This window comes from Oncorhynchus masou, unplaced genomic scaffold (assembly GCF_036934945.1).
Source record: "Oncorhynchus masou masou isolate Uvic2021 unplaced genomic scaffold, UVic_Omas_1.1 unplaced_scaffold_1890, whole genome shotgun sequence".
NCBI classification, from domain to species: Eukaryota; Metazoa; Chordata; class Actinopteri; order Salmoniformes; family Salmonidae; genus Oncorhynchus; species Oncorhynchus masou.
The window spans coordinates 1420-25733 of record NW_027008390.1 but is presented as its reverse complement, the minus strand read 5'-3'; the positions used below and the strand labels follow the sequence as shown (position 1 = coordinate 25733).

The 24314-nt window shown below is 45.6% G+C and overlaps 1 protein-coding gene across 1 annotated transcript in view; it reads left to right on the top strand.

The window, feature by feature from the left end:
• The window catches only part of LOC135532517 (intermembrane lipid transfer protein VPS13C-like), a gene marked incomplete at both ends in the record, with an annotated part of 97537 nt that extends 74227 nt beyond the window's left edge, over positions 1 to 23310 (top strand). The window contains 12 exon segments of the mRNA XM_064959996.1: positions 344 to 442; positions 4912 to 5055; positions 6383 to 6542; positions 7457 to 7536; positions 13948 to 14007; positions 15336 to 15495; positions 21319 to 21438; positions 21707 to 21715; positions 21718 to 21809; positions 21928 to 22027; positions 22030 to 22094; positions 23006 to 23310. Of these exon segments, the coding sequence (XP_064816068.1) occupies positions 344 to 442; positions 4912 to 5055; positions 6383 to 6542; positions 7457 to 7536; positions 13948 to 14007; positions 15336 to 15495; positions 21319 to 21438; positions 21707 to 21715; positions 21718 to 21809; positions 21928 to 22027; positions 22030 to 22094; positions 23006 to 23310 (1394 nt within the window).
• Between the last annotated feature and the right edge of the window lie 1004 nt (positions 23311 to 24314).

The window sequence follows — 24314 nt, the reverse complement described above, 5'->3', positions numbered from 1 at the left end:
CCCTACCCCTGACCCTAACCCTACCCCTGACCCTAACCCTGAGCCTAACCCTAACACTGAGCCTAACACTGACCCTAACCCTAGAGGACAAGTCCAAGTAGAACTCAAGTCTATTGAATGTAGGTTTACTGACCCTAACACTGACCCTAACACTGACCCTAACACTGACCCTAACACTGACAGCTGGTGGTTCTCTGGATACAGAAGTTGCCTTCTAGGTGGACAGATCTGCCTAGAAACACAGATGTTTGATCTCAATGGGATCTAGTTGTATAAATAAAAGGAGAGGTACACCAACACCAAATCAAGATGTTTTCCGTCCTTTTTAATCTCCTCCCTCCAGATGGCTCTAGGTCAGGAGGACTTTGGTGTTCTGATGAAGACACTGAGGGAGAACATCGGAGAGGGCAGCAAAGAGCACGTCATGGATGTCAAGAAACAAGTAGCCCGGTAGATCCTAGTGTCTTACCTACTGTAACTAGGGCCTGGAGGTAGATCCTAGTGTCTTACCTACTGTAACTAGGGCCTGGAGGTAGATCCTAGTGTCTTACCTACTGTGACTAGGGCCTGGAGGTAGATCTAGTGTCTTACCTACTGTAACTAGGGCCTGGAGGTAGATCCTAGTGTCTTACCTACTGTAACTAGGGCCTGGAGGTAGATCCTAGTGTCTTACCTACTGTGACTACCTGGAGGTAGATCCTAGTGTCTTACCTGTACTAGGGCCTGGAGGTAGATCCTAGTGTCTTACCTACTGTAACTAGGGCCTGGAGGTAGATCCTAGTGTCTTACCTACTGTAACTAGGGCCTGGAGGTAGATCCTAGTGTCTTACCTACTGTAACTAGGGCCTGGAGGTAGATCCTAGACCTCTGTAACTAGGGCCTGGAGGTAGATCCTAGTGTCTTACCTACTGTAACTAGGGCCTGGAGGTAGATCCTAGTGTCTTACCTACTGTAACTAGGGCCTGGAGGTAGATCCTAGTGTCTTACCTACTGTAACTAGGGCCTGGAGGTAGATCCTAGTGTCTTACCTACTGTAACTAGGGCCTGGAGGTAGATCCTAGTGTCTTACACAACTGTGACTAGGGCCTGGAGGTAGATCCTAGTGTCTTACACACCAAACACACTGTAACTAGGGCCTGGAGGTAGATCCTAGTGTCTTACACACCAAACACACTGTGACTAGGGCCTGGAGGTAGATCCTAGTGTCTTACCTACTGTAACTAGGGCCTGGAGGTAGATCCTAGTGTCTTACACACTGTGACTAGGGCCTGGAGGTAGATCCTAGTGTCTTACACACCAAACACACTGTGACTAGGGCCTGGAGGTAGATCCTAGTGTCTTACCTACTGTAACTAGGGCCTGGAGGTAGATCCTAGTGTCTTACCTACTGTAACTAGGGCCTGGAGGTAGATCCTAGTGTCTTACCTACTGTAACTAGGGCCTGGAGGTAGATCCTAGTGTCTTACCTACTGTAACTAGGGCCTGGAGGTAGATCCTAGTGTCTTACACACTGTGACTAGGGCCTGGAGGTAGATCCTAGTGTCTTACACACTGTGACTAGGGCCTGGAGGTAGATCCTAGTGTCTTACCTACTGTAACTAGGGCCTGGAGGTAGATCCTAGTGTCTTACACACCAAACACACTGTGACTAGGGCCTGGAGGTAGATCCTAGTGTCTTACACACTGTGACTAGGGCCTGGAGGTAGATCCTAGTGTCTTACACACTATGACTAGGGCCTGGAGGTAGATCCTAGTGTCTTACCTACTGTAACTAGGGCCTGGAGGTAGATCCTAGTGTCTTACCTACTGTAACTAGGGCCTGGAGGTAGATCCTAGTGTCTTACACACTGTGACTAGGGCCTGGAGGTAGATCCTAGTGTCTTACACACTGTGACTAGGGCCTGGAGGTAGATCCTAGTGTCTTACCTACTGTAACTAGGGCCTGGAGGTAGATCCTAGTGTCTTACCTACTGTAACTAGGGCCTGGAGGTAGATACTAGTGTCTTACACACTGTAACTAGGGCCTGGAGGTAGATCCTAGTGTCTTACCTACTGTAACTAGGGCCTGGAGGTAGATCCTAGTGTCTTACACACTGTAACTAGGGCCTGGAGGTAGATCCTAGTGTCTTACACACTGTAACTAGGGCCTGGAGGTAGATCCTAGTGTCTTACAAACACACTGTGACTAGGGCCTGGAGGTAGATCCTAGTGTCTTACCTACTGTAACTAGGGCCTGGAGGTAGATCCTAGTGTCTTACCTACTGTAACTAGGGCCTGGAGGTAGATCCTAGTGTCTTACCTACTGTAACTAGGGCCTGGAGGTAGATCCTAGTGTCTTACTTAACTAGGGCCTGGACCTGTAACTGTAACTAGGGCCTGGAGGTAGATCCTAGTGTCTTACACATCAAACACACTGTAACTAGGGCCTGGAGGTAGATCCTAGTGTCTTACCTACTGTAACTAGGGCCTGGAGGTAGATCCTAGTGTCTTACACACTGTGACTAGGGCCTGGAGGTAGATCCTAGTGTCTTACACACCAAACACACTGTAACTAGGGCCTGGAGGTAGATCCTAGTGTCTTACACATCAAACACACTGTAACTAGGGCCTGGAGGTAGATCCTAGTGTCTTACACACCAAACACACTGTGACTAGGGCCTGGAGGGCCTGGAGGTGGAGGTCGATCCTAGTGTCTTACACACCAAACACACTGTAACTAGGGCCTGGAGGTAGATCCTATTGTCTTACACACTGTGACTAGGGCCTGGAGGTAGATCCTAGTGTCTTACACACCAAACACACTGTGACTAGGGCCTGGAGGTAGATCATAGTGTCTTACACACCAAACACACTGTAACTAGGGCCTGGAGGTAGATCCTAGTGTCTTACACACCAAACACACTGTGACTAGGGCCTGGAGGTAGATCCTAGTGTCTTACACACCAAACACACTGTGACTAGGGCCTGGAGGTAGATCCTAGTGTCTTACACACTGTAACTAGGGCCTGGAGGTAGATCCTAGTGTCTTACACACTGTAACTAGGGCCTGGAGGTAGATCCTAGTGTCTTACACACTGTAACTAGGGCCTGGAGGTAGATCCTAGTGTCTTACACACTGTAACTAGGGCCTGGAGGTAGATCCTAGTGTCTTACACACCAAACACACTGTGACTAGGGCCTGGAGGTAGATCCTAGTGTCTTACACACCAAACACACTGTGACTAGGGCCTGGAGGTAGATCCTAGTGTCTTACACACTGTAACTAGGGCCTGGAGGTAGATCCTAGTGTCTTACACACCAAACACACTGTGACTAGGGCCTGGAGGTAGATCCTAGTGTCTTACACACTGTGACTAGGGCCTGGAGGTAGATCCTAGTGTCTTACACACTGTAACTAGGGCCTGGAGGTCGATCCTAGTGTCTTACACACCAAACACACTGTAACTAGGGCCTGGAGGTAGATCATAGTGTCTTACACACCAAACACACTGTAACTAGGGCCTGGAGGTAGATCCTAGTGTCTTACACACCAAACACACTGTGACTAGGGCCTGGAGGTAGATCCTAGTGTCTTACACACCAAACACACTGTAACTAGGGCCTGGAGGTAGATCCTAGTGTCTTACACACCAAACACACTGTGACTAGGGCCTGGAGGTAGATCCTAGTGTCTTACACACTGTAACTAGGGCCTGGAGGTAGATCCTATTGTCTTACACACCAAACACACTAACTAGGGCATGGAGTTTTTCCTGCTCAGGTCATCTTGTTGTCAGGGAAAACTCTTGGCCCTAAAGAGACTAACTCATATAACTAGAATGAATAGAACCGAGGTCCAGCAGGTAGTCTAGTGGTTAGAGTGTTGGACTAGTAAACAGCAGGTAGTCTTGTGGTGAGAGCGTTGGACTAGTAACCAGCAGGTAGCCTAGTGGTTAGAACGTTGGACTAGTAACCAGCAGGTAGTCTAGTGGTTAGAGCGTTGGACTAGTAACCAGCAGGTCGTCTAGTGGTTAGAGCGTTGGACTAGTAACCAGCAGGGAGCCTAGTGGTTAGAGCGTTGGACTAGTAACCAGCAGGTAGCCTAGTGGTTAGAGTGTTGGGCCAGTAACCAGCAGGTAGTCTAGTGGTTAGAGTGTTGGACTAGTAACCAGCAGGTCGTCTAGTGGTTAGAGCGTTGGACTAGTAACCAGCAGGTCGTCTAGTGGTTAGAGCGTTGGACTAGTAACCAGCAGGGAGCCTAGTGGTTAGAGCGTTGGGCCAGTAACCAGCAGGTAGACTAGTGGTTAGAGCGTTGGACTAGTAACCAGCAGGGAGCCTAGTGGTTAGTGTTGGACTAGTAACCAGCAGGTCGTCTAGTGGTTAGAGCGTTGGACTAGTAACCAGCAGGTAGTCTAGTGGTTAGAGCGTTGGACTAGTAACCAGCAGGGAGCCTAGTGGTTAGAGCGTTGGACTAGTAACCAGCAGGTCGTCTAGTGGTTAGAGTGTTGGACTAGTAACCAGCAGGTAGTCTAGTGGTTAGAGCGTTGGGCTAGTACCCGAAAGGTCTTTAGATTGAATCCCCGAGCTGACAAGGTAAAAATCTGTTGTTCTGCCCCCTGAACAAGGCCGTTTAACCCACAGTTCCCCGGTAGACCGTCACTGTAAATCAGAATGTATTCTTAACTGACTTGCCTAATTAAATAAAGGTCAAATAAAACAATTAAACTGATCTGGAACCTGGTCTAATTGATGAATCATTGCATGTACAGCCTCAATATGAATTTCCGTTCCACAAGATTGAACAATAAAGTTTTTTTGAATCAGGAATATTTGCTAGACACAGCAGAGATGTCAAAGTAGATGAACGTATATTACTGGAGATAATGTCTATTGAACAGATGATAATGTCTTTGCTGGTAATGTCTAGACAAGGCAGAGCAGCACCAGCTGGAGGGGAATGAGGTGGGATGTCTACCTGTGGAGGCTGGGGGAGGAGGACAGCCTGCTGCTGTTACCAATGCAGGAGGACTGGGAGAAAACATCGTCAATATGCTGCTCAACCTGGAGATTAAGGAGGTAGCTATCTACCGACCTAAACACAGTGGTGTTTTGTGATGTAATTAGCTGGCTAATATACACAGTGGTCCGTTGTGATGTCATTAGCTGGCTAATATACACAGTGGTCCGTTGTGATGTCTTTAGCTGGCTAATATACACAGTGGTCCGTTGTGATGTCATTAGCTGGCTCATATACACAGTGGTCCGTTGTGATGTCATTAGTTGGCTAATATACACAGTGGTGTGTTGTGATGTCATTAGCTGGCTAATATACATAGTGGTCCATTGTGATGTCATTAGCTGGCTAATATACACAGTGGTCTGTTGTGATGTCATTAGCTGGCTAACATACACAGTGGTCTGTTGTGATGTCATTAGCTGGCTAATATACACAGTGGTCCGTTGTGATGTCATTAGCTGGCTAATATACACAGTGGTCCGTTGTGATGTCATTAGCTGGCTAATATACACAGTGGTCCGTTGTGATGTCATTAGCTGGCTAACATACACAGTGGTCTGTTGTGATGTCATTAGCTGGCTAATATACATAGTGGTCCATTGTGATGTCATTAGCTGGCTAACATACACAGTGGTCCGTTGTGATGTCATTAGCTGGCTAATATACACAGTGGTCCGTTGTGATGTCATTAGCTGGCTAATATACACAGTGGTCCGTTGTGATGTCATTAGCTGGCTAACATACACAGTGGTCTGTTGTGATGTCATTAGCTGGCTAATATACACAGTGGTCCATTGTGATGTCATTAGCTGGCTAACATACACAGTGGTCCGTTGTGATGTCATTAGCTGGCTAATATACACAGTGGTCCGTGGTGATGTCATTAGCTGGCTAATATACACAGTGGTCCGTTGTGATGTCATGGCTAATATACACAGTGGTCCGTTGTGATGTCATTAGCTGGCTAATATACACAGTGGTCCGTTGTGATGTCATTAGCTGGCTAATATACACAGTAGTCCGTTGTGATGTCATTAGCTGGCTAATATACACAGTGGTCCGTTGTGATGTCATGGCTAATATACACAGTGGTCCGTATTGCTGTTGTCTTTAGTTCCTTACTGAAGCTCCAAGGGAAATAAAATGTCTCTTTGTGCAGTTGGATGTTGATGCAGTTTAAACACGTCACAGAGTCTATTTTCCATCACTCGTTGAAAACAAGACACTCCCAAATCCATCCATCTTTACTCCTGCTACGTCTCAAATCTCCTTCAGTGTCTCTCTACCAAGATATGGTCAGGTCGTTATTGCAAAAGAGAATGTGTTGTTGAACAAGTAACCTGGTTCAATAAAGGCGGACTTAATGTGGTTGTATCTCTCCATCAGGTGATTGTGAAGCTGAAGAAGTCCAGGTCAGATCAGAAGGAGAGTCCGTTCCTGGTTCTCCACGTAGCCCAGCTGGGCATCCACACCAATGTCAGGAAGTACGACATGGTGGCCACAACTTACATCAAGAAAATCTCCATGAAGTGCCTGGAGTTCTCAGGTCGGTGGCTGTCGAGGTGTCATGTTGTATAGACTAAACTATAAAATGTTGAATGTGATCGTTCATATGAGATGGTGGCCCACAACAAGAGATGACTATGATCAATCTGGGGTTCTCGGGTCGGTGCCTGTAGCCTGTCGAGGTGTCATGTTGTATAGACTAAACTATAAAATGTTGAATGTGATAGTTCATATGAGATGGTGGCCCACAACAAGAGATGACGATGATGTACCTGGAGTTCTCAGGTCGGTGCCTGTAGCCTGTCGAGGTGTCATGTTGTATAGGCTAAACTATAAAATGTTGAATGTGATCGTTCATATGAGATGGTGGCCCACAACAAGAGATGACGATGATCAACCTGGAGTTCTCAGGTCGGTGCCTGTCGAGGTGTCATGTTGTATAGACTAAACTATAAAATGTTGAATGTGATCGTTCATATGAGATGGTGGCCCACAACAAGAGATGACGATGATCAATCTGGGGTTCTCGGGTCGGTGCCTGTAGCCTGTCGAGGTGTCATGTTGTATAGGCTAAACTATAAAATGTTGAATGTGATAGTTCATATGAGATGGTGGCCCACAACAAGAGATGACGATGATCAACCTGGAGTTCTCAGGTCGGTGGCTGTAGCCTCAAGGAATGTTATGTTTAAATACTGAATACAATAGTTACCATGATTTAAACTGGTCTGGTTATTCTGGTTAGGAATACAATAGTTACCATGATTTAAACTGGTCTGGTCATTCTGGTTAGGAATACAATAGTTACCATGATTTAAACTGGTCTGGTCATTCTGGTTAGGAATACAATAGTTACCATGATTTAAACTGGTCTGGTCATTCTGGTTAGGAATGAAATCCCATTGTTGTCAGATAAATCAGTTCGCCATTGATTTCCATTTGCCTGTTTTCTAGATTCCAACGGTGAGCCGCTGTGTCTCATCAGTTCCTCTGTGGAGTCAGGTGCGGACCTCCTCAAAGTGGAATACTTCAAGGTGGGACATACCTATTGATTTTTGTTATACACTGAGTGGACACCTTCCTAATATTGATCCCTCAGAACAGACTCGATTCGTCGGGGGGCATGGACTCTACAAGGTGTTGAAAGCGTTCCACAGGGATGCTGGCCCGTGTTGACTCCAATGCTCCCCACGGTTGTGTCAAGTTGGCTGGATGACCTTTGGGTTGTGGAACATTCTTGATACACACGAGAAACCGGTGCGCCTGGCACCTACTATCATACCCTGTTCAAAGACACTTAAATATTTTGTCTTTCCCATTCACCCTCTGACTGGCACACATACACAATCCACGTCTCCATTGTCTCAAGGTTTAAAAGTCCTTCTTTAACCTGACTCCTCCCCTTCATCTACACTGATAGAAGTGGATTTAACAGGTGACATCAATAAGGGATCATATCTTTCAGCTGGATTCACCTGGTCAGACTATGTCACGGAAAGAGCAGTTTAGCCCGGTCTATACCTCTAGCCCGGTCTATACCTCTAGCCCGGTCTATACCTCTAGCCCAGTCTATACCTCTAGCCCAGTCTATACCTCTTGCCCGGTCTATACCTCTAGCCCGGTCTATACCTCTAGCCCAGTCTATACCTGTAGTACAGTCTATACCTCTAGCCCGGTCTATACCTCTAGCCCGGTCTATACCTCTAGCCCGGTCTATACCTCTAGCCCAGTCTATACCTCTAGCCCAGTCTATACCTCTAGTACAGCCCTCTAGCCCAGTCTATACCTCTAGCCCGGTCTATACCTCTAGCCCGGTCTATACCTCTAGCCCAGTCTATACCTCTAGCCCAGTCTATACCTCTAGTACAGCCCTCTAGCCCAGTCTATACCTCTAGCCCGGTCTATACCTCTAGCCCGGTCTAAACCTCTAGCCCGGTCTATACCTCTAGCCCAGTCTAAACCTCTAGCCCGGTCTATACCTCTAGCCCGGACTATACCTCTAGCCCGGACTATACCTCTAGCCCGGACTATACCTCTAGCCCGGACTATACCTCTAGCCCGGTCTATACCTCTAGCCCAGTCTATACCTCTAGTACAGCCCTCTAGCCCAGTCTATACCTCTAGCCCAGTCTATACCTCTAGCCCGGTCTAAACCTCTAGCCCGGTCTATACCTCTAGCCCAGTCTATACCTCTAGCCCAGTCTATACCTCTAGCCCAGTCTATACCTCTAGTACAGCCCTCTAGCCCAGTCTATACCTCTAGCCCAGTCTATACCTCTAGCCCAGTCTATACCTCTAGCACAGTCTATACCTCTAGTACAGCCCTCTAGCCCAGTCTATACCTCTAGTACAGTCTATACCTCTAGTACAGTCTATACCTCTAGTACAGTCTATACCTCTAGCCCAATCTATACCTCTAGCCCAGTCTATACCTCTAGTATAGTAAAGTCTATACCTCTAGTATAGTAAAGTCTATACCTCTAGTATAGTACAGTCTATACCTCTAGTATAGTACAGTCTATACCTCTAGTACAGTCTATACCTCTAGTACAGTCTATACCTCTATACCTCTAGTACAGTCTATACCTCTAGTACAGTCTATACCTCTATACCTCTAGTACAGTCTATACCTCTAGTACAGCCCTCTAGCCCAGTTTATACCTCTAGTACAGTCTATACCTCTAGCCCAGTCTACACCTCTAGCCCAGTCTATACCTCTAGCCCAGTCTATACCTCTAGCCCAGTCCTGACCTCTGGTATAGTAAACGTCTATACCTCTAGTACAGTCTATACCTCTAGTACAGTCTATACCTCTAGTACAGTCTATACCTCTAGTACAGTCTATACCTCTAGTATAGTACAGTCTATACCTCTAGCCCAGTCCTGACCTCTAGTACAGCCCTCTAGTACAATCTATACCTCTAGCCCAGTCTATACCTCTAGCCCAGTCTATACCTCTAGCCCAGTCTATACCTCTAGCCCAGTCTATACCTCTAGCCCAGTCTATACCTCAAGCCCAGTCTATACCTCTAGCCCAGTCCTGACCTCTGGTATAGTAAACGTCTATACCTCTAGTACAGTCTATACCTCTAGTACAGTCTATACCTCTAGTACAGTCTATACCTCTAGCCCAGTCCTGACCTCTAGTACAGTCTATACCTCTAGTACAGTCTATACCTCTAGTACAGTCTATACCTCTAGTATAGTACAGTCTATACCTCTAGCCCAGTCCTGACCTCTAGTACAGCCCTCTAGCCCAGTCTATAGCTCTAGTATAGTACAGCCTATACCTCTAGCCCAGTCCTGACCTCTAGTACAGCCCTCTAGCCCAGTCTATACCTCTAGCCCAGTCTATACCTCTAGCCCAGTCTATACCTCTAGCCCAGTCTATACCTCTAGCCCAGTCCTGACCTCTGGTATAGTAAAGTCTATACCTATAGTACAGTCTATACCTCTAGCCCAGTCCTGACCTCTAGTACAGTCTATACCTCTATACCTCTAGTACAGTCTATACCTCTAGCCCAGTCCTGACCTCTAGTACAGCCCTCTAGCCCAGTCTATAGCTCTAGTATAGTACAGCCTATACCTCTAGCCCAGTCCTGACCTCTAGTACAGCCCTCTAGCCCAGTCTATACCTCTAGTATAGTACAGTCTATACCTCTTGCCCAGTCTATACCTCTTGCCCAGTCTATACCTCTTGCCCAGTCTATACCTCTTGCCCAGTCTATACCTCTAGCCCAGTCTATACCTCTAGCCCAGTCTATACCTCTAGCCCAGTCTATACCTCAAGCCCAGTCTATACCTCAAGCCCAGTCTATATCTCTAGCCCAGTCTATACCTCTAGCCCAGTCCTGACCTCTGGTATAGTAAACGTCTATACCTCTAGTACAGTCTATACCTCTAGCCCAGTCCTGACCTCTAGTACAGTCTATACCTCTAGTATAGTACAGTCTATACCTCTAGCACAGTCCTGACCTCTAGTACAGCCCTCTAGCCCAGTCTATACCTCTAATATAGTACAGTCTATACCTCTAGCCCAGTCCTGACCTATAGTACAGCCCTCTAGTACAGTCTATACCTCTAGCCCAGTCTATACCTCTAGCCCAGTCTATACCTCTAGCCCAGTCTATACCTCTAGCCCAGTCTATACCTCTAGCCCAGTCCTGACCTCTAGCCCAGTCTATACCTCTAGTACAGTCTATACCTCTATACCTCTAGTACAGTCTATACCTCTAGTATAGTACATTCTATACCTCTAGTATAGTACAGTCTATACCTCTAGCCCAGTCCTGACCTCTAGTACAGCCCTCTAGCCCAGTCTATACCTCTAGTATAGTACAGTCTATACCTCTTGCCCAGTTCTGACCTCTAATATAGTACAGTCTATACCTCTAGTACAGTCTATACCTCTACAGTTTATACCTCTAGTACAGTCTATACCTCTAGTACAGTCTATACCTCTAGTACAGTCTATACCTCTAGCCCAGTCCTTACCTCTAGTACAGCCCTCTAGCCCAGTCTATACCTCTAGTATAGTACAGTCTATACCTCTAGCCCAGTCCTGACCTCTAGTACAGCCCTCTAGCCCAGTCTATACCTCTTGCCCAGTCCTGACCTCTAATATAGTATAGTCTATACCTCTAGTACAGTCTATACCTCTAGTACAGTCTATACCTCTAGCCCAGTCCTGACCTCTAGTACAGCCCTCTAGCCCAGTCTATACCTATATAAATATAAATATAGGTCAAAACACACATCACGACAAGAGACACCACAACACTGCATAAATAGAGACCTAAGACGACAACATAGTAAGGCAGCAACACATGACAACACAGTATGGTAGCAACACAACATGACAACAACGTGGTAGTAACACATGACAATAACATGGTAGCAGCATGACATGGTAGCAGCACGGCATGGTAGCAGCACGGCATGGTAGCAGCACGGCATGGTAGCAGCACGGCATGGTAGCAGCACGGCATGGTAGCAGCACGACATGACAACATGGTAGCAGCACGACATGGTAGCAGCACGACATGGTAGCAGCACGACATGGTAGCAACACAACATGGTAGCAACACAACATGGTAGCAGCACAACATGGTAGCAGCACAACATGGTAGTAACACATGACAATAACATGGTAGCATCACAACATGGTAGCATCACAACATGTTAGCATCACAACATGGTAGCATCACAACATGGTAGCAACACATGACAATAACCTGGTAGTAACACAACATGGTAGCAACATGACATGGTATTATTGTTATTGTTCTTAAAGCCTAACAACAACATGGTAGCAGCGCGACATGGTAGCTGCGCGGCATGGTAGCAACACGACATGGTAGCAACATTTGACACAAATATGTTAATCAAACACGCGACATGTTAGCAATGTGACATGGTAACAACGCGACATGGTAGAAACAGGACATGACACGACATGGTAGCAACACGACATGGTAGCAACACGACATGGTAGCAACACGACATGGTAGCAACACGACATGGTAGCAACATGACATGGTAGCAACACATGACAATAACATGGTAGCAACATTATTGCTTTAATGTATTATTCTTATGGAGTCTTATTATTATTGTTATTGTTCTTAAAGCCTTGTATAACAGCAAAAACACAGTGGATACGGGCTCTATGCTCTATGCAGCGCTTGTTCCCCCCCCTACAGTCTGGAATTATTTTATCACTTTGGAAATTAAAGCATTTGGCGTCATTAAATACCCTAATCAAACACCTTTTATGAGCCTTTTCTAAAATAGGAAATTCAGACATGAATTCTTCGAAATGCAAAGAGGCGCTTTCCCAGAATCCCCATGGTCATTGTACTGTAGTTATATTTAATGATACAGTATTGTAGCTGTTCAGAAACCCCCAGCCATATGTCCTCTCTCTGTGGACATGTTCTCTGTTCAGAAACCTCCAGCCATATGTCCTCTCTCTGTGGACATGTTCTCTGTTCAGAAACCACCAGCCATATGTCCTCTCTCTGTGGACATGTTCTCTGTTCAGAAACCCCCAGCCATATGTCCTCTCTCTGTGGACATGTTCTCTGTTCAGAAACCACCAGCCATATGTCCTCTCTCTGTGGACATGTTCTCTGTTCAGAAACCACCAGCCATATGTCCTCTCTCTGTGGACATGTTCTCTGTTCAGAAACCTCCAGCCATATGTCCTCTCTCTCTGTGGACATGTTCTCTGTGCTATGCAGCAGGCTCTGGTGTCAATACAACCCAGATATTTAATCTTCAACCCTGTAACCTCAATCTCATTTTAGAGATGCTGTACAAGACGGGCATTACATTATCACTGTCTGTCTCTGTCATTATCAACACAATAGACCAGGGCACTCTCCAGACCTGGGCTGTGTCCCAAATGACACCATATTCCCTATGCAGTGCATTACTTTTAACCAGAGCCCTATGCTACAAGTAGTGCACTATATAGGAGTAGGGTTCCATTTCAGACACGGCCCAGAGCCCACTCCAGACTTGGTGGTGCCTGGCGTCAAGCCCGACAACATGACCGTCAGTGGGTTTCTCAGTGAGATGTACGTGTTGATATCATCCTCCTAAATGAATGGTTGTCAGAAGCAGTGGTCCCAGTTAACAAAGCAGCATCTCTAAGGATCAGGAGGAGGTCTGGTCAAAGTCTCTACTTTGTCTTATTTTGAGCATCTAAACGACTGCTAATGTTTTTGTGTTTACATTACTCCTAAATGACTGCTAATTGATTTGTGTTTCCATGACTCCTAAATGACTGCTAATTGTGTTTCCATTACCCCTATATGACTGCTAATTGATTTGTTTCCATTACTCCTAAATGACTGCTAATTGATTTGTGTTTCCATTACTCCTAAATGACTGCTAATTGATTTGTGTTTCCATTACCCCTAAATGACTGCTAATTGATTTGTGTTTCCATTACCCCTAAATGACTGCTAATTGATTTGTGTTTCCATTACCCCTAAATGACTGCTAATTGATTTGTGTTTCCATTACCCCTAAATGACTGCTAATTGATTTGTGTTTCCATTACCCCTAAATGACTGCTAATTGATTTGTGTTTCCATTACCCCGAAATGACTGCTAATTGATTTGTGTTTCCATTACCCCGAAATGCCTGCTAATTGATTTGTGTTTCCATTACCCCTAAATGACTGCTAATTGATTTGTGTTTCCATTACCCCTAAATGACTGCTAATTGATTTGTGTTTCCATTACCCCTAAATGACTGCTAATTGATTTGTTTCCATTACCCCTAAATGACTGCTAATTGATTTGTGTTTCCATTACCCCTAAATGACTGCTAATTGATTTGTGTTTCCATTACCCCTAAATGACTGCTAATTGATTTGTGTTTCCATTACCCCTAAATGACTGCTAATTGATTTTGTTGTTTTCTTTCTTCCCAGGCTGACAGAAATGGGCCAAACTTTGCCACTGTTCACAAGAATACTGAGCAGATGATCAATGTAAGTAATGATATCTAAACGGTTGATTTGTTCGTCCCATACACTCAAGCGGGCAAAATTAAAACGACATCATTTCAACCAGACTCCAACCAGTTGTTTTTAAACTAGCATGAACTCGTTGTAATGCTGGGAAAGGCTCTGATATGTGTCTATGTTGGATACAACATTAAGCCTTCACTGGCATCCTTTATAAGTGCAGCGGCCGTGTTAATGGAGCCTGCTGGTTGTTGAATGGGGATCTGAGAGGTCTGTGAAGGCCACATCTTCCTGTTCTCTTAAGACCTCAAAGGACTGGTTTCATTTACCGTCTGAGCATCACAGTCCATGTGACTTGGTTAAGTGGCTCTCTCTCCCTCTCTTTCTCTTTCCCTCTCTCTCCTTTCTCTACTCTTTCCCTCTCTCTCTACTCTTTATCTTTCCCCCTCTCTCTACTCTTATCTTTCCCCTCTCTCTCCTTTCTCTACTTTCTCTTTCCCCTCTCTCTCTTTCTCTACTCTCTCTCTCCTTTCTCTACTCTCTCCCCCTTTCTCTACTCTCTCTATCTTTCTACTCTCTCTCCCCTTTCTCTACTCTCTCTCCCTCTCTCTCCCTTTCTCTACTCTCTCTCCCCTTTCTCTACTCTCTCTCCTTTCTCTCCCCTTTCTCTACTCTCTCTCTCTCTTTCTCCCCTCCCCTCTCTCTCTCCCTTTCTCTCTCTCTCCCCTTTCCCTCTCTCTCTCCCCTTTCTCCTCTCTCTCTCTCTCCTCTCTTTCTCTTTCCCCTCTCTCTCTACTCTTTATCTTTCCTCTTCTCTCCCCTTTCTCTCCTCTCTCTCCCCTTTCTCTCCTCTCTCTCCCTTTCTCTCCTCTCTCTCCCCTTTCTCTCTCTCCCCTCTCTCCCCTTTCTTCTCTCTCTCCCCTTTCTCTCCTCTCTCTCCCCTCTCCCCTTCTCTCCTCTCTCTCCTCTCTCTCTCCCTCTCTTCTCTCTTTCCCTCTCTCTACTCCCTTATCTTTCCTCTCTCTCTCCCCTTTCTCTCTCCTCTCTCTTTCTCTCCTCTTTCTCTGCTCTCTCTACTCTCTTCTACTCTACTCTCTCTCGCTCTCTCCCCTTTCTCTACTCTCTCTCTACTCTCTCTCCCCCCTTTCTCTACTCTCAACTCTCTCTCCCCTTTCTCTACTCTCTCTCTCTCTCTCTCCCTCTTCTCTCTCTCTCTCTCTCTTTCTCTCTCCCTCTCTCTCTCCCCTTTCTCTACTCTCTCGCTTGACTCTCTTTCTCTCTCTCTCTACTCTCTTTCTCTAATCTCTCTTCTCTCTCTCTCTACTCTCTCTCCCCATCTGCCCCTCCTGTAGGTGACCTTCACCTCCCTGGATCTACTGCTTCACACGGAGGCTCTCCTCTCCACCATAGACTTCCTGTCTTCTGCCCTGTCCTCCGGCAGCCTGCCCCCCTCACCAGAGGAGCCTAAGCAGAAGTCTGAGGAGAGCAGCAGGGCCATCTCCGCCAAGTCAAGTAAACACACAATATACTTTACACAAGTACACAACACACACTGTACAGATTTACACACACACACAAACATACCGACGGGGACACACTATAAGCACACACACACTCAACAGCCTGCACACATCTTAGAAAGAAACTAGGCACAAGGTCAAGGAGAGGACGGCCTTTCTTCATCAAGTCAGTAGACATACTTTATACCAGCAAGATGTCATCGTTTTCCTCTTTTCTGTTCAAACAGAATCAACTCGTTCTGAGTGGTGAAGGTTGGGTGTTCTTCTGAGTGGTGAAGGTTAGGGTGTTCGTTCTGAGTGGTGAAGGTTAGGTGTTCGTTCTGAGTGGTGAAGGTTAGGTGTTCATTCTGAGTGGTGAAGGTTAGTGAGTGGTGAAGGTTAGTTAGGTGTTCGTTCTGAGTGGTGAAGGTTAGAAAGGTTAGGTGTTCGTTCTGAGTGGTGAAGGTTAGGTGTTCGTTCTGAGTGGTGAAGGTTAGGTGTTCGTTCTGAGTGGTGAAGGTTAGGTGTTCGTTCTGAGTGGTGAAGGTTAGGTGTTCGTTCTGAGTGGTGAAGGTTAGGTGTTCGTTCTGAGTGGTGAAGGGTGTTCGTTCTGAGCGGTGAAGGTTAGGTGTTCGTTCTGAGTGGTGAAGGTTAGGTGTTCGTTCTGAGTGGTGAAGGTTAGGTGTTCAATTCTGAGTGGTGAAGGTTAGGTGTTCGTTCTGAGTGGTGAAGGTTAGGTGTTCGTTCTGAGTGGTGAAGGTTAGGTGTTCGTTCTGAGTGGTGAAGGTTAGGTGTTCGTTCTGAGTGGTGAAGGTTAGGTGTTCGTTCTGAGTGGTGAAGGTTAGGTGTTCGTTCTGAGTGGTGAAGGTTAGGTGTTCGTTCTGAGTGGTGAAGGTTAGGTGTTCGTTCTGAGTGGTGAAGGTTAGGTGTTCGTTCTGAGTGGTGAAGGTTAGGTGTTCGTTCTGGTGAAGGTTAGGTGTTCGTTCTGAGTGGTGAAGGTTAGGTGTTCGTTCTGAGTGGTGAAGGTTAGGTGTTCGTTCTGAGTGGTGAAGGTTAGGTGTAGTGTGAAGGTTAGGTGTTCGTTCTGAGTGGTGAAGGTTAGGTGTTCGTTCTGAGTGGTGAAGGTTAGGTGTTCGCTCTGAGTGGTGAAGGTTAGGTGTTCGTTCTGAGTGGTGAAGGTTAGGTGTTCGTTCTGAGTGGTGAAGGTTAGGTGTTCGTTCTGAGTGGTGAAGGTTAGGTGTTCGTTCTGAGTGGTGAAGGTTAGGTGTTCGTTCTGAGTGGTGAAGGTTAGGTGTTCGTTCTGAGTGGTGAAGGTTAGGTGTTCGTTCTGAGTGGTGAAGGTTAGGTGTTCGTTCTGAGGGTGAAGGTTAGGTGTTCTGAGTGGTGAAGGTTAGGTGTTCGTTCTGAGTGGTGAAGGTTAGGTGTTCGTTCTGAGTGGTGAAGGTTAGGTGTTCGTTCTGAGTGGTGAAGGTTAGGTGTTCGTTCTGAGTGGTGAAGGTTAGGTGTTCGTTCTGAGTGGTGAAGGTTAGGTGTTCGTTCTGAGTGGTGAAGGTTAGGTGTTCGTTCTGAGTGGTGAAGGTTAGGTGTTCGTTCTGAGTGGTGAAGTTTAGGTGTTCTTAGGTGTTCGTTCTGAGTGGTGAAGGTTAGGTGTTCGTTCTGAGCGGTGAAGGTTAGGTGTTCGTTCTGAGCGGTGAAGGTTAGGTGTTCGTGAAGGTTAGGTGTTCGTTCTGAGCTGAAGTTAGGTGAAGGTTAGGTGTTCGTTCTGAGCGGTGAAGGTTAGGTGTTCGTTCTGAGCGGTGAAGGTTAGGTGTTCGTTCTGAGTGGTGAAGGTTAGGTGTTCGTTCTGAGTGGTGAAGGTTAGGTGTTCGTTCTGAGTGGTGAAGGTTAGGTGTTCGTTCTGAGCGGTGAAGGTTAGGTGTTCGTTCTGAGCGGTGAAGGTTAGGTGTTCGTTCTGAGCGGTGAAGGTTAGGTGTTCGTTCTGAGCGGTGAAGGTTAGGTGTTCGTTCTGAGTGGTGAAGGTTAGGGCTATGGTTTGGGCGAAGGCTTAAAACCAAAATAATTCAAAAGGACAAGCTATTACCAATCAAGTATTCTCGTGATGCTAGAGCGTTGTGAACTGGGTAGTAGCTCAGAGGTCTGAGCAGCGGGATCCGGCTCCGAGCATCACCAGTTCACTGCCAGTGCTGGGTTATTGTTTAGAATTGGTTGAGGGTTGACGTTCTGGGGACCTTTTCAAACGTCCGGGATCGGGTTATTTCCAGTGATCAGTCTGCTTTGTACACTCTACACACCTCATACAGTAGTCGTGTAAACACTACGGACGTTACAGAGACAGCCCTTTATAAACATCATGAACACACATGTACTACATACACCGTGTACATACAGTACATTCAGAAAGTATTCATGTTCTGCACACACCATGTACATACAGTACATTCAGAAAGTATTCATGTACTACATACACCGTGTACATACAGTACATTCAGAAAGTATTCATGTACTACATACAGTACATTCAGAAAGTATTCATGTACTACATACAGTACATACAGTACATTCAGAAAGTATTCATGTTCTACATACAGTACATTCAGAAAGTATTCATGTACTACATACACCGTGTACATACAGTACATTCAGAAAGTATTCATGTACTACATACAGTACATTCAGAAAGTATTCATGTTCTACATACAGTACATTCAGAAAGTATTCATGTACTACATACAGTACATACAGTACATTCAGAAAGTATTCATGTTCTAGTTCACATGTACTACATACACCGTGCATACAGTACATTCAGAAAGTATTCATGTACTACATACAGTACATTCAGAAAGTATTCATGGTTGAGCGTTACATTCAGAAAGTATTCATGTACTACATACAGTATATTCAGAAAGTATTCATGTACCGGGAGTACATTCAGAAAGTATTCATGTACTACATACAGTACATTCAGAAAGTATTCATGTACTACATACACCGTGTACATACAGTACATTCAGAAAGTATTCATGTCCTACATACACCGTGTACATACAGTACATTCAGAAAGTATTCATGTACTACATACAGTACATTCAGAAATGTTCATGTACTACATACAGCGTGTACATACAGTACATTCAGAAAGTATTCATGTACTACATACAGTACATTCAGAAAGTATTCATGTCCTACATACAGTACATTCAGAAAGTATTCATGTACTACATACAGTACATTCAGAAAGTATTCATGTACTACACACAGTACATTCGGAAAGTATTCATGTACTACATACAGTACATTCAGAAAGTATTCATGTACTACACACAGTACATTCAGAAAGTATTCATGTACTACATACACCGTGTACATACAGTACATTCAGAAAGTATTCATGTACTACATACAGTACATTCAGAAAATGTTCATGTACTACATACAGCGTGTACTACACACAGTACATTCAGAAAGTATTCATGTACTACATACACCGTGTACATACAGTACATTCAGAAAGTATTCATGTACTACATACAGAGTGTACATACAGTACATACAGTACATTCAGAAAGTATTCATGTACTACATACAGTACATTCAGAAAGTATTCATGTACTACATACAGTACATTCAGAAAGTATTCATGTACAACATACAGTACATTCAGAAAGTATTCGTACCCCTTGACTTTTTCCTCATTTTATTTACATTAAAGCCTCATTCTAAAATGGTTTAAATAGTTTTTTCCCCTCATCAATCTACACACAATAGCCCATAATGATGAAGCTAAAACAGGTTTTTAGAATTGTGTGCAAATAAACAAACGGAATATAAAATGTACATAAGTATTCAGACCCTTTACTAAGTACTTCGTTGAAGCACCTTTGGCAGTGGTTACAGCATTGAGTATGACTCTACAAGCCTGGCAGACCTGTATTTGGGGAGTTTCTCCCATTCTTCTCTACAGATCTGAGGTCCTGAGCGTCTGTAGCAGGTTTTCATCAAAGATCTCCGTTCATCTTTCCCTCGATCCTGACTAGTCTCCCAGTCCTTGCCGCTGAAAAACATCAACACAGCATGATGCTGCCACCACCATGCTTCACCGTAGGCAGGTTTCCTCCAGACGTGACGCTTGGCATTCAGGTCAAATAGTTCAATATTGGTTTCATCAGACCAGAGAATCTTGTTTCTCATGGCCTTGAGTCTTTAGGTGCCTTTTCTCAAACTTCCAGTTGGCTGTCATGTGCTTTTTACTGAGAAGTGGCTTCCATCTGGCCACTCTACCATACAGGCCTGATTGGTGGAGTGCTGCAGAGATGGTTGTCCTTCTGGAAGGTTCTCCCATCTCCACAGAGGAACTCTGGAGCTGTGTCAGTGACCATCGTGTTCTTGGTCACCTCCCTGACCAAGGCCCTTCTCCCCTGATTGCTCAGTTTGGCTGGGCGGCCAGCTCTAGGAAGAGTCTTGGTGGTTACAAACGTCTTCCATTTAAGAATGATGGAGGCCACTGTGTTCTTGGGGACCTTCAATGCTGCAGAAATGTTTTGGTACCCTTCCCCAAATCTGTGCCTCGACACCATCCTGTCTCTGAGCTCTACGGACAATTCCTTCGACCTCATGACTTGGTTTTTGCTCTGACATGCACTGTCCACTCTGGGACCTTCATATAGACAGGTGTGTGCCTTTCCAAATCATATCCAATCAATTGAATTTACCACAGGTGGACTTCAATCAATTTATAGAAACATCTCAAATATAATCAATGGAAACAGGAAGCACCTGAGCTCAATTTAGAGTCTCATACCAAAGGGTCAGAATACTTATGTAAATAAGTGATTTCTGTTTTTTATTTAGTCGTTATGGGGTATTGTGTGTAGGTTGATACATTTTAGAAAGAGGCTGTAACTTAACAAAATGTGTAAAAAGTTAATTGGTCCGAATACTTTCTGAATGTACATACATACACACCTGACCTCCAGCCTGCATCCTGTAGACTTGATCTTGCCCCATAAACAGATGAAAAACAGAGCAGTGGTTAGTAGATGAGATTAGAGCTCTCTTAGCCATGTCAAGTGAACGCACACATCCTGCTAAAACATTGCCCACTTTCACACTCCGCCTCGACGTCTGCATACACACCTCGGATAGGGATCACTGAGCTGTGTCAGCAGGTTAATCCGGTGACCTGGTTAAATGGCCAGTGGACCACTCCAAGTGGACTGTTGATGGTCGAATCCCCAGGTGGTGAGGGTAGGCAACAACCCGTCTGCCTTGCTGATCCTCAACACTGGGGCCCCTCAGGGGTGCATGCTTAGTCCCTCCTATACTCCTCGACTGTGTGGCTGAAACACAACTCCAACACCATCATTACGTTTGCTCATGACACAACAGTCGTTAGGTCTGGATCACCGACAACGATGAGACGGCCAGTAGGGAGGTCAGAGACCTGGCAGTGTGATGCCAGGACAACAATCTCTCCCTCAATGTGAGCAAGACAAAGGAGATGATTGTGGACTACAGGAAAAGGAGGACTGAACGGGCGCCATTATGTGTGGAGCGGCCGAGAGTTTCAATGCCTTTTTATATATATTATATATATATATATTTTTATTTATTTATTTATTTATTTATTTATTTATTTATTTATTTATTTATTTTTTTTAAATATTATTTTTGTTTTTTTTGGGGGGTTTCACGTGTTAGTAATGAAAACGCATCCATTCATTTCATTAGATATAACAGATTCTGAACGCCTAAGGGGGCTATCTTACATGTCTCCTTTTGGTTGGTCAACCAATAGCGAAATCATCGTGTGACTTTCTGTCCGTTTCCATGACAGCGGCTCTAGGTTCTCCGTCGGACGGTGACGTCGTCGACCTGAAGGTGATGATGCGGCTGGGGGCGTTCAACGTCCTCGTGTGTGATCAGAACTGCAACATGGCTGACATCAAGATACAAGGTGCCGATATAGACAGAACCCTCAGGGGCCCGTTAAGAACTCAATGGCTACACAATGTTGTCTTTTATACAGTTACACTTATATTTGATTATAATCTAGGGCTTTCGTTGGTGAGTCTCATTTCTGCCAAGGTTTGTATATGATGAAAGTCCACAAAATATTTTTTTGGGCGGTGGGTTATTTAAGTGTCTTGTGCTTGTGTGGTTTGCTGTTGACCTTTTTCTGAATTGATGTTCGCATCAGATCAACATTTTATCTTGTTGTACAGGTTTCAATGGATCCTCCTGATGCAAGGGCCTCAAACCCACATCTCCGCCCCGCCTTTGGGATTTCATCACACAATGTTGGACCCAAAAAGTATTCACAAAAAGGTAAGTCACGAAGTTAAACCAGGAAAGATTTCAGTGACGGATGGAGATGCGACCATTCAACCCCGGTGAAATATTGCAGTTGAGTTTTACCTGCTAACGGTTTGGTTCTCCGTTGCAGGCCATCTCTATCGTAGGAGACGAGGTGTTTAGTTTCAGTATGAGTCTGACCCCCAAGGCGACAGAGGGAGCCGGCTACGCAGACACCTCCAAGACAGACGGAAGGTCCAGCTCAACGTGGGCTGTGTCCAGGTCGTCTACCTCCACAAGTTTGGCATGTCTTTGTTGGTGAGTCTCAGCGTGGGTCCTGGAGTTGGTCATGTCTTTGTTGGTGAGTCTCAGCGTGGGTCCTGGAGTTGGTGAGTCTCAGCGTGGGTACTGGAGTTTGTCATGTCTTTGTTGGTGAGTCTCAGCGTGGGTTCTGGAGTTGGTCATGTCTTTGTTGGTGAGTCTCAGTGTGGGTACTGGAGTTGGTGAGTCTCAGCGTGGGTCCTGGAGTTTGTCATGTCTTTGCTGGTGAGTCTCAGCGTGGGTCCTGGAGTTTGTCATGTCTTTGCTGGTGAGTCTCAGCGTGGGTACTGGAGTTTGTCATGTCTTTGCTGGTGAGTCTCAGCGTGGGTACTGGAGTTTGTCAGGTCTTGAATATTTAAAACAGATTTTTGTATCTAAGTGTGCAGTCTGGAGTTTGTCATTTCTTCAGTTCCTGTTTTTTTTTCAGGAATCTGGTTTAAAACTGATTCCCAGTTCAGCGATCCTTACTAATTTCAGGAATCCTGGTTGGGTGATTCACAGTTCAGCGATACTACTAATTTCGGGAATCCTGGTTGGGTGATTCCCAGTTCAGAGATACCTTACTAATTTCGGGAATCCTGGTTGGGTGATTCCCAGTTCAGCGATACCTTACTAATTTCGGGAATCCTGGTTGGGTGATTCCCAGTTCAGCGATACCTTACTAATTTCAGGAATCCTGGTTGGGTGATTTCCAGTTCAGCGATACCTTACTAATTTCGGGAATCCTGGTTGGGTGATTCCCAGTTTAGCGATACCTTACTAATTTCCGGAATCATCCAACTGAGATTCCTGGGAAAACATGAGGTTTCCGGAAGTTTAGCCGTCCTAGCTCGGTATCCACTTTGATTCCTTCCTGGTGCCCTTTTTCGCTAAAGAACTTCCCTCATCCATGTTTTCCGTCTCTTTAGAATTTCAGCAACAACTTCCAGACGGCCAAGGAGGCGGTGAGTGTGGCCACGGCCCAGGCAGCAGAGAAGGCGGCCTCCAGCATCAGGGACTTCGCCCAGAAGAGCTTCCGTCTCTCCATGGACATCAGGCTGAAGGCCCCTCTCATCGTCATCCCTCAGTCCTCCACCTCACACAATGCACTGGAGGTGGACCTGGGGCTCATCACCGTGGGCAACAGCTTCTCTCTACTTGCTGTGGAGGGATGTCCACTTCCTGCTGTCATTGACCACATGGACGTACAGCTCACACAGCTCAAACTGTCCAGGTCAGTGCATTCTGTTTAACACAGTCATCTTCTGCTTCATCAGATCAGAAAGCAAGGGTTTAATGCCTGGTCCCAGATCAGAAAGCAAGGGTTCCGGAATGCCTGGTCCCAGATCAGATAGCAAGGGTTTAATGCCTGGTCCCAGTTCAGACAGCAAAAAGATTTAATGCCTGGTCCCAGATCAGATAGCAAGGGTTTAATGCCTGGTCCCAGTTTAGAAAGCAAAGATTTAATGCCTGGTCCCAGATCAGATTTAAGGGTGTAATGCCTGGTCCCAGATCAGAAAGCAAGGGTTTAATGCCTGGTCCCAGATCAGAAAGCAAGGGCTTAATGCCTGGTCCCAGATCAGAAAGCAAAGATTTAATGCCTGGTCCCAGATCAGATAGCAAGGGTTTAATGCCTGGTCCAGATCAGAAAGCAAGGGAGCTTAATGCCTGGTCCCAGATCAGAAAGCAAAGATTTAATGCCTGGTCCCAGATCAGATAGCAAGGGTTTAATGCCTGGTCCCAGATCAGAAAGCAAGGGCTTAATGCCTGGTCCCAGATCAGATAGCTAGGCTTAATGCCTGGTCCCAGATCAGATAGCTAGGGTTTAATGCCTGGTCCCAGATCAGAAAGCAAGGGTTTAATGCCTGGTCCCAGATCAGAAAGCAAGGGCTTAATGCCTGGTCCCAGATTAGAAAGCAAGGGGGTTTAATGCCTGGTCCCAGATCAGAAAGCAAGGGCTTAATGCCTGGTCCCAGATCAGAAAGCAAGGGCTTAATGCCTGGTCCTAGATCAGAAGGGTTTAATGCCTGGTCCCAGATCAGAAAGCAAGGGCTTAATGCCTGGTCCCAGATCAGAAGGTAACGGTTTAATGCCTGGTCCCAGATCAGAAGGTAACGGCTTAATGCCTGGTCCCAGATCAGAAAGCAAGGGTTTAATGCCTGGTCCCAGATCAGAAAGCAAGGGCTTAATGCCTGGTCCCAGATCAGAAAGCAAGGGTTTAATGCCTAGTCCCAGATC